Genomic DNA, 9,646 nt, shown 5'->3' with positions numbered 1-9,646 from the left:
TATGTATTATCTTTATTACCTTTTTTTTAAACAAATAAGGAAATTAAGTCTTATAAAAGTCAATTGACTTGTCTAAAGTCTTAAAGGTTATAGTTGGTAGAGCACATGCTTGAATCTAGCCCTTTAGTCTTCAAGTCCAATGATTTGCCTACTATTACAAATTACCTATCTAGTCAATCAATCTCATTGAATCTGTTTTCTTATTTGCTCCATGAAGGAGATGGATGGAATAACCTCTAAGTTCTTTTGGAGCTCAAAATGAACAGTTCCTAGGGGAGGTAAGTGTTGGATTGGATCTTCCTTACTAAATAGGACTTCTATCCTTCATGTTACAGATGAAAAACTGAAGTAGAGATCAATTGCCTAAAATGGCATTCTGTGAGTGTTGGTAAGCTTCAGAGCTTCAGAAAAGTATTGAGAGAGAAATCAGAAATGCTGATCAATCATGCTAGTCTAATTACTCAGAGGAAGGGAATAAGAACATAGATCAATAAGGATTAATTTTTATTCATAATTGAATAAGTCTTTATTGCCTGTTTTGGAGCTTACAGTCTAATTGGGGATTTCAGACAAATGCAATGCAAACATTTAATAACATTACCAGGCAATGAGGATAAATTTGAAGGATACAGAGTCATTTGTGCTTAAGGAGTTAAAAAAAAGATTGCAGAGTAATACAGGTTGAAGCATACTATTCCTCACTTTATTTCCTTCATGATTTTTTTCTAGAAGAAGCAATCGGAATCATCTTTCTCAACAAATGAACATGGAAATATATGTTGTATGGTAGCACATGTATGTTATATCATGTTACCTGTCTTATGGGGAAGGGTGGGAGATAAAATAAATTGCAAAATGTCAAAAATGATTATTAAATATATGTCTAAATATAATCTAGAAAAATATAATTAAAACTAAAGATGAAACTTGATCTATAAAATTATTTTAAAATTGTTGATTTGAAAAAATAAAGAAATTGCAGTGTTAAAGAAGGGGTTTATGGGAGATGTAAGTCTCAAGCTTTTCCTTCAAGGAATGAAGGATTTGAGTAGTTGGAAGAATATGTCAAAAGAAATGTATTCTTGGAAGAGGTCATAGAAGCATTTTTTTTCTTGTCTTGTGAGCTACAGTTGGATTCTCCACACAGGCTCCTCATTGGGAAGTGGAGACATTTCATCACAGGAGACTCAAATAAGTCCCGACGTGTGAAAGCACTCTTAAAAAGTTAAAAGTCTTTTAAAATACATATATTAACAAAATACTTGAGAGATAGTGTGGTGGAATGAATAGAGCCTTACAACCTTGAAGATTCTGAATTAAGCTCTGCTTCTCTCAAAGCTGGAGGATTGTGGATAAATCATTGAACTTAGTAACCCAGACAACTCTGTAAGACAATAGGATACAAGGAATTGTAATTTATGTAACTTACAATGAGAATGAGTTTCTACCTCTTTGGGGAGGTATTTATCAGGAGATCCTTACATTGATGAATCATAGATTCATGTATCTCAAATATATATACATATATGTATCTTCCTATCATATATCTATATGCATCTATGCATCTGTCTGTCTTTCTGTCTGTTTTTCTATCATCTATCAATCCATCCACCCATCCATTCGTCTATCCACCCATACATCTATTCATTCATCCATCTCTCTCTCTCTCTCTCTCTCTCTCTCTCTCTCTCTCTCTCTCTCTCTCTCTCTCTCTCTCTCTCTCTGACTTCCCTACTGTATAGATAAGAAAATTCCCATGGAGGTAAGAGAAAAAAGAAAAGAAACTATATGTTACAAAATATTTATGGCAGTTCTCTTTGTAGTGGCAAAAAATTAAAAGTTGAGGGGATGCCCATCGATTGAAGAATGGCTAAATAATTGTGGTATATGATTGTGATGGAATACTACTGCTCCATAAGAAATGATGAGCAGGCTAATTTTAAAATTTCTTTGGAAAGGACTACATGGGATAATGAATAGTGAAATGAGTAGAATCACGAAAACATCATACCTGGCTACAGAGTTAATATTGAAGAAGAAATTGTGAATGTTACCTCCAGAGAATGACCTGAAAGGTGGAGACATGAAAGACTTAATTCTTATGAATGTCTGTCTCCTGGATGATGCCTTTTGTGATGTGGGGAGGGTATGGAGGGACACTTGTTGATAAATTCTATTAATGAATAAATTTTAAAAAAAGAAAAGAAAATTGAGGCACTAAGACTAGGGTTAAATGATTTACTAGAGGGCACAGAGTAAGTAAGAACAGATTCTGGATTGGAACTCAGGTTTTCTAATTCCAAGTTATCCATTATTCTTTTTGCCACACTGCACTGTGTATGTTTGGGAGAAACAACTTAGCAGCCAGCAAGTCTGGAGCAAGGAATGGAATATTAAAGCATTTCTCTGAAGATTCAGGCAAGTGGCCAGAAGAGAGAGGAGGTCATGACTAATGAACTTTGCTACCTTCACCCTTTGGCATGGGTAATCAAACCCTGGTGAGGGGCTCAGAACTCACAGACAGTGAGGCGGTACTGCAGGCAGCTTTTGTCATTCCAGGTGCCATCTTTGTACATTTCCACACAAGGCTCCCGCCCTTTCCCTGCAGGCTCCCCTGAGTACCAGTTGGTATAGTTCATTGGACTTCCATTGAGATGATAGAATTTCCCTGGTGTCTTCCCTTCTGTCAGGCCTAGGTAAGCATATGAGTTGTACTTCCGCACCAGGCTCATGATAGCAGCATTCTCTTCTGCATTTTTTGGAGTGGCAACAGTGCCACCTGCCTTGGCACATGTCTCAGTGATCCCCTGGAAATTCACTGACTGACCATTTGTAGAAAAGACCTTTTCACCCACTTGCAAAATGGTGCCTTGCAAGTTGAGAACTGAAGAGTAAAGGAAACAAAGTCAAGATCTCTGTCTCTTTGTCTTTGCATAACTCTCAATTCTCAATTTATGTTCAGGGAAAGAGGAAGACAGGGATAGAAAGAAGGAGAGGGAGAGAGAAAGAGGAGAGAGAGACACAGAGATACAGACACAGAGACACACATAGATAAAGAGACAGAGACAGAGACAAAGAGACAGAGACAGAGAGAAGAGATTAAAAATCCTTGACAAAAACTTTGTGAGAAGGTTGGAAATTGGATGTATTGTATGACCAGAAGCTTCTGTGACCTTACATTCTGGTCAATAACTTAAACCTTGGCCAGTATGAAACTCAAGGTCTCTTGAACTCTGATCAGTAGCTTTATACTCCCCAAATTCCACCACTATTTCCATTTTGGAAATTCTAATCATTTAAGAAGGATAGGAAGGGTCCCAGAGCCATGTATAACCCCAATTTTCCCCATTTTATCTGATCATTCTCTTCCCTCATCATTCCCCCAAATTTTCCTCCCTTCCCAAATCTGCACTATGACCCCCAAGATTGAGGGGATGAAGGGGACTCAGCCCCCTCCACTACAGGGCCTACAAAGGTCCACACTGTCTTTCCCATTCTACGGTAGAAATTGTCCCTCTTACCTCCAATTGACTGTAGGATTCGCTGTCTGAAGTCCCGGAGTACAGACTGTAACTCTTCATCTAAATAAGCAGGCAGCCCTGGGGAGGAGACATCCCCTCTTAAGAGGCACTATCAAAGCCAAGAACCAACTCTCAAGTCACTGCTCAGTGTTCATTTCCTGTTCTGCAGATTCTGTTCTATGGCTCCTTGCTATGTCAAGGATCCATTTGGATTGTAGGACAAGTTCTGTCATTTATTAACACAGAAATATTGTGTTTCTTTCTTCCAGCACCATTATAATATGCCAGTCAGGCCGGTCTCCTCCCTATCCTTCTGCACAAGCAATGCTTACATCAACCAGGAATATTTTCTCCATCCTTTGAACCTGCTCATGTTCTTCCTATCCTTCAAGGCCCAGCTCACATCTCACATCCTCAGTCAAGGCTCCTTAGCTGCCTCAGTTCACACTGATTTCTCCCTTATTTTTTTACTTCTAAGCCATAGTTGGTGTTTGTCACTTCACTATGGAATGTCTTATTTTCCTCTGTGTCTTATCTCTAAAAGTTCTTTGAGGGCAGAGACCTAGTCTTCTTCCTTGTGTCCCTTAGAGCATTTAATAGAAAGCTGAGTACATGTTGAATTGAATGGTAATTGAAGGATGGAGAAACATATTAAAATATCTTCCCAGCACCTTAGATTTTAATGCCATTTTTGTGGTACTTTATCAGACATTGGGCATTATCTTGTTTACTTCCTTCCATTTTACAGATGAGAAAATCCAGGCCTGGAGAGATTAAATCTTTTGCTTAAAGGCCACACAGTAACAGAGACAAAGTTTGATTATAGGTTTTTTGACTCCTAGTCCAATCTTTTTTTTTCCCCTGAAGACTACATATTCTATCTGTAGCTGGTGTTTTGGAATAGCAAGTAGGAATGGCAAGAATATGGAAGGTTTTCACATTCTAAGTGAACCCAGGCTTCCTTGAATAGGTTGACTGAGAGAAAGGAGTCCATTGACAATGTTTTGGGGGTGGGGAACTCATTTGAAATTTTGGCGGATTGGTTGTGAATCTTTTGTCTTCTTCAGAACATAAGTTAGGCAGGGAGAAAATATTTTTTGTGATTTGAAGTATAAGTATGGGGTCTTTGATATTTATAAATTCAAATCAATGGTGTTTTCCTGGGCCAGATGAGAGAGGGTAATCATATTATTTTCTAAGATAACCCTCTCTTTGTGCTCTGACTTATATGTCCCTTTCAACTTCCTCTGTGACCTAGAACTATGACTTCCCCTTTTCCATTTTCTCTCAGTCTCTCCCTCTTCTCTCTTCCCCTTCTCTTCCTCCTCTTCCTCTCTGTCTCTGTCTATCTCTGTATGTCTGTCTCTCTAAACTCTTATCTTCTATCTTAGAATCAATTTTGTGTATTGGTCCCAAGGCAGAAGAGTGATAAGGGTGAAGCCATGGGGAATGTGCCAAAAAGGTAGGAAGTGTCTGAGGCCATATTTGAACTTACAACCTGCCATCTCTAGGTCTGACTCTCAATCCACTGAGCCACCTAACTGCCCTACCCCTTTTCTTGAACTAATGACTCCTTTTCCTCGACCTACAAATTTTCCTTAGGCTAAAAAAAACAAAGAAAATACTTTCTAATGACCATTCTACTCTAAAGTTATTGGGGTTAGAGTGGGCAGGACAAGAGAGGAAGGGACCCTTAGATGTCTTTACCTTCTAAATTCTTTGCCCTAGTTATAACTCTGGGAGTCACTTGAGAACCTAGGAAGAGTAGTGGGGAAGAAGGGTGCTATATCAAGATATAGTTTTCCCTGTTTGTATCCCTAAGTAGGGTACATGAAGATTGAACCAGAGACCTGCTAGCACTGGGAGAGAAGGACAAATCCCCCTGTTTTTTTTTCATCACCCTGTCATGCTCACCTGGAGGTCCTGGCTCACCCTGCTGACCCTTTTCACCTCGTTCACCCACACTTCCTGGAGCTCCAGTCAGCCCATCTCTTCCAGGGAGCCCTGGCATGCCTCCAGGTGGTCCCATGGGCCCTATGGGGAGAGAGCCACAAGACTAGGTGAACATAGGAACCCATAACCTATAGGACTCATGACAAGAAGAGAATTAGACATGGGGCTTGGACAAATTCCGAATGACCAAATATTCTCTTTTTTTAAACCTCTATATTCTGTCTTAGAATCAATACTGTATATTTATTCCAAGGCAGAAGAACAATAAGGGCTAGGCAATGGGGGTTAACTGACTTGTCCAGGATCACACAGCTAGGAAGTGTTTGAGGCTCAATTTGAATGTAGGACTATCTATCTCTAGACTTGGCTCTCAATCCACTGAGTCATCTAGCTGCCCCCAATGACCAAATGCTTTTTTAACAACTTCTCCCACCTCCCACAATTCTCCATTTTGGCAAAGCTTCAATCAGTTCACAGGAGAAGATAGAAATGGGGCTATTGATAAGGAGAGCCTTGATGAAAACATTCCACCTTTACCCATACTCTTCCCCCCATTTGCAATTTCCTTATTATTTCTCTCTATTTAGTCATGACTCATTCATCTTTTAAGTACCAATCTCCTTAAGAAAATTTTCCTTATTACTCTATACTGATCATGGCTTCCTATGACTTTCTATAGCACTGTCATTAGCACACCTCCCTTAAAGTATGTTCTAGAACAGGGATTCTTTTTCATTTTTTTAGGATTAATCTTTTTTTAAAGATATTTTGTTTTTTCCAAATACAATCAGCATACATTTTCCAGAATTATGAGATACAAATCTTCTCCTCTCCTATTCACTTTCTACTCCCAGAGATAGTTAGCAATTTAATCTTGGTTATACATGTATTATCATGCAAAACATTTTTCCATATTGTCATATAAAACCAAAACCCCCAAATAAAATCACAAATAAACTAAAATAAAAAATTATATGCTTTGATATGCATCCTGACTCCAACAGTTCTTTTTCTGGAGGTGGATAACATTCTTCAGAATTGTCCTAGATAATTGTGTTGCCAAGGGTAGCCAAGTCTTTCACAGTTGATCATTGTACAAAATTAATGTTACTATGTAAAATGTCCTCTTGGCCCTGCTTATTTCACTTTGCATCAGTTCATATCTCTCCTGAAATCATCCTGTTCATCTTCAGAATGATATTCTTAACATTTTTTTTCTTCCCTATACTGTTTGGGCAATCTAGTGAAGTCCATGAACCCCTTCTCAGAATGATACTTTAAAAAATCCATAATTAAAGGAAATGCTAAATTTTAGTTGGAGGTTAATGAAAATAAAGATGTAATTTTTTCCCTATCCAGGTTCAAAACTCACTGAAATCTCTTCATGGAACCTTAAGACCTCCCAATTCTGAGTTAAGAACTGATGCAATCATTCCTTCATCTATGCATGAAATGCCCTTTACAATTAACCTGTCTGTCCCTTTGTGTCCTTCCACTTTCATCTTTCCAGTCACAGTATATCTATGCCATTAGATCCTAAGATAATATATTTCAAGCTGAAAGGGACTTTAGAAGTCATATTTGTTATAATATAATCAAGATCATACCAATAGTAAGTGGAAGATCTGGGATTTGAACCCAGGTCTTCTGACTTCAAATTTTATCCCCTTTTGGTGCACCATGTTAGGATTCCAGAGAGTAGATATCTCAGCAATTCATATTCATCTAGAATTTTATGATTTGCAAAGTACTTTCTTCCCATCAGCCCTGCAAGGCAGGAAGATGGTTCAAGTTTTGTCCCTATTTTGGAGATGCAGACATTAAACCTCAAAGAAATCACATGACTTCCTCATAATCGTATAGTTAGTAAGTCCTGGAGTCAGAATTCAGACCCAGATTTCCTGACTCCATCTAGTGTTCTTTCCATTACTGGCTGGCTCTCTTTCCAATAATAATCATGACACCATCAGACCAGTGACAGGGAGATTTCATGGGTACCTGCTGGTCCAGGGTCTCCTTTGACACCATCCCGACCATCTCTGCCAGGCAATCCTGGGGCACCAGGGGTTCCTGGGATCCCTGCACTTCCAGAACATGATTCCAAGCCACCCACGACCAGGGAGGGCTCCAGGAGTGTCAGGGCCAGGACTAGTGAGGACAGTGTCATCGCTCCAGATCTACCTGCAAAGGTCAACAGAAGCATTTGCTTAGCAGGAAAGAGCTTGATATGAGAGATTGCCATTCTTTTTGAAATTTTTGCATTTTATGTCTCCACATTGGCTCAACTGCTCAAGACACTCCCCATTGCCCTTTGCCCCCATTAATACCCAAAATATCTTCACAGAGGGGCTATATACCTCTTGAGGTGTAGAAATCTTGGTTCCTAGGGAAGGTACCAATGTTCCCTCTCTACTGATTTTCTAACTAATCAGATGCTGCCTGAAATTTTCCCATTGGAGTTTTATCCTTTAAATACCAGACTTTGATCCTTGGGAAGTTATAGAGAGGACACTGGGCAGTGAAGTGACAAGAGTACTGATACTAGTTCATTTACTATCCAACTGTGATTTGGAGCATTACATAGTCTCTTTTGGCCTTAGTTTCCTCAACTGTAAATTTAAGGTCTTATATTTAGTGCTGAAGGTCATCTCATTCAACCATCTCATTTTACAGAAAAGGAAATTGAGTCCCCAAAAGGTTGTTCATCTCCTAAGGCCTCATAGATAACAATTAGAAGCAGAATTTTAAAATAGGTCCTTTGACTCCAAAGCCACCAGTATTTGGAAGTGGGAGCCATCATATAATTCATCCAGTCCAGATACCCTATTTTGAACTGAAAATAGCAGATGAGAAAACTGGGATATACATTTACAAATATAAATTCTCCTCTACCCATAGGTACCTGTAAAGTATATTAAATGCTTTGAGACCAAGATAAGAGTTTGTGTCTATAACTATTAGACTATAAGCTGGGATGCCAGGAGGGATATAGGAAACAGACAGAAATATCAAAGTCCTATCAACATCATTTATCATAAAGTTGGCCAAGTCAATGAGTAGCTAGTTTCTTTAGGGTCCTGGGCAATACATTCTTGAAACTAATTTTACCATTGAGATAGTTCCCAGTCCTCCCCAAATCCTCATCATTTTCTAATCATTCATGCTGAATATATGGCAAATGATTGGGAGGCTTAAAGGTTTGCTAATCTTTTATAGGGAAATGATGGTAGGTGTTGGAAAAGAAACAAATGCATGTAGATAAAGTTTTTCCTTGTGGTTGTCTTTCTGCAGCTCTTTCTCTGCCTAGATCTTCCCCTCTCCCACTGAGGGTCCTGCCTTGACATCCCTGAATGCTACTCAGGGCTCCCTTCTTCAGTGGGTATGCCACCCAGGATCCCAACTGTGGATCTATCACATATCTATTCCACTGCATCTATCATTCAGAACTTACCTTGGATGGTTTTTCTTCTGCTCTTCTGCATTTTTTCTCAGTCAGAAGCCACAGAACAAGGATCCTGGTGGGCATTAGTTTTATAGATGATAAAAGCTCAGTATGTTAGACTGACTTAGGACTTTGGATGACACTCTTTCTTTGCCCAAAGGAATGACTCTCTAATAATGGAAGCTTCAGATATTGTGGCAGCCAGGTAGGGAGATATTCTTGCTCGGAGGAGGTTGTTTTGGTTTCCCCTATATTTCCCCATATTGCTTCTTCCTAAGAGTCCTCAACATAGCTGTGTCTACTGTTACCTGGCTCACAACACTAACTTTTTATTTGTTCTGGTCCCTGTACCTCTTATCCAGCCCAGGGGAGAAGAGATAAATGCCCCAGATACAGAGAAATTCAGAAACATTTCAGAGTTGAAATGACACTTACCCCTCTTCTTCTGAGTAGTGTCAGTACGCAGAAGTTAGTGGCCCCATTTATACTATGTGTATTGCAATATATACATCCTGTACCCAAAAGAGTCAACTGGTCATGAAGGATTCCAGAAAGTGCCAGCTGGAGGGGAGGAAAAAAAAACGTTTTATTTACACATTTAATTTCTTCCCCCGAACATTCAAGTGAGCTGAAGGGGGCACTTGGTGCTTTCCTTCTGGTAACAGAATCTTGGTCAATAAGATATGGAACCCTCCAAGTGAATGAGTGAGGGGGTTTTGATTCGGGAAAT

At 39.2% G+C, this 9,646-nt stretch overlaps 1 protein-coding gene across 2 annotated transcripts; it reads right to left on the bottom strand.

Moving 5' to 3' along the window:
• Window positions 1–485: 485 nt before the first annotated feature.
• Window positions 486–9,442, bottom strand: LOC100016614 (pulmonary surfactant-associated protein A-like). 2 transcript variants are annotated; one of them, XM_056800077.1, is made up of 6 exons: window positions 9,352–9,417; window positions 8,926–8,989; window positions 7,473–7,655; window positions 5,436–5,555; window positions 3,522–3,599; window positions 486–2,884 (listed from the first exon to the last, which is right to left on the bottom strand). In XM_056800077.1, exons 2-6 carry the CDS (start codon window positions 8,954–8,956, stop codon window positions 2,508–2,510), a joined length of 789 nt encoding a protein of 262 aa, XP_056656055.1. In that variant the 5' UTR covers window positions 8,957–8,989; window positions 9,352–9,417; the 3' UTR covers window positions 486–2,507. The 2 variants fall into 2 exon arrangements, with proteins under 2 accessions (XP_056656055.1, XP_056656058.1); XM_056800080.1 differs by lacking the exon at window positions 8,926–8,989 and having other exon boundaries at window positions 9,352–9,442.
• Between the last annotated feature and the right edge of the window lie 204 nt (window positions 9,443–9,646).

The sequence above is a fragment of the Monodelphis domestica genome, chromosome 1, assembly GCF_027887165.1.
Source record: "Monodelphis domestica isolate mMonDom1 chromosome 1, mMonDom1.pri, whole genome shotgun sequence".
In the NCBI taxonomy this organism is placed as follows: domain Eukaryota; kingdom Metazoa; phylum Chordata; class Mammalia; order Didelphimorphia; family Didelphidae; genus Monodelphis; species Monodelphis domestica.
This window is presented reverse-complemented; position numbering and strand designations above follow the sequence as displayed.

Coding starts and splice junctions, on each gene's coding strand:
- LOC100016614 (XM_056800077.1), bottom strand. CDS start 8,956: ATGCAGAAGAGCAGAAGAAAAACCATCCAAG. Junction 7,656..8,925: donor CAGAAGAAAAACCATCCAAG/GTAAGTTCTGAA, acceptor TGACCTTTGCAG/GTAGATCTGGAGCGATGACA. Junction 5,556..7,472: donor AGGAGACCCTGGACCAGCAG/GTACCCATGAAA, acceptor CTCTCCCCATAG/GGCCCATGGGACCACCTGGA.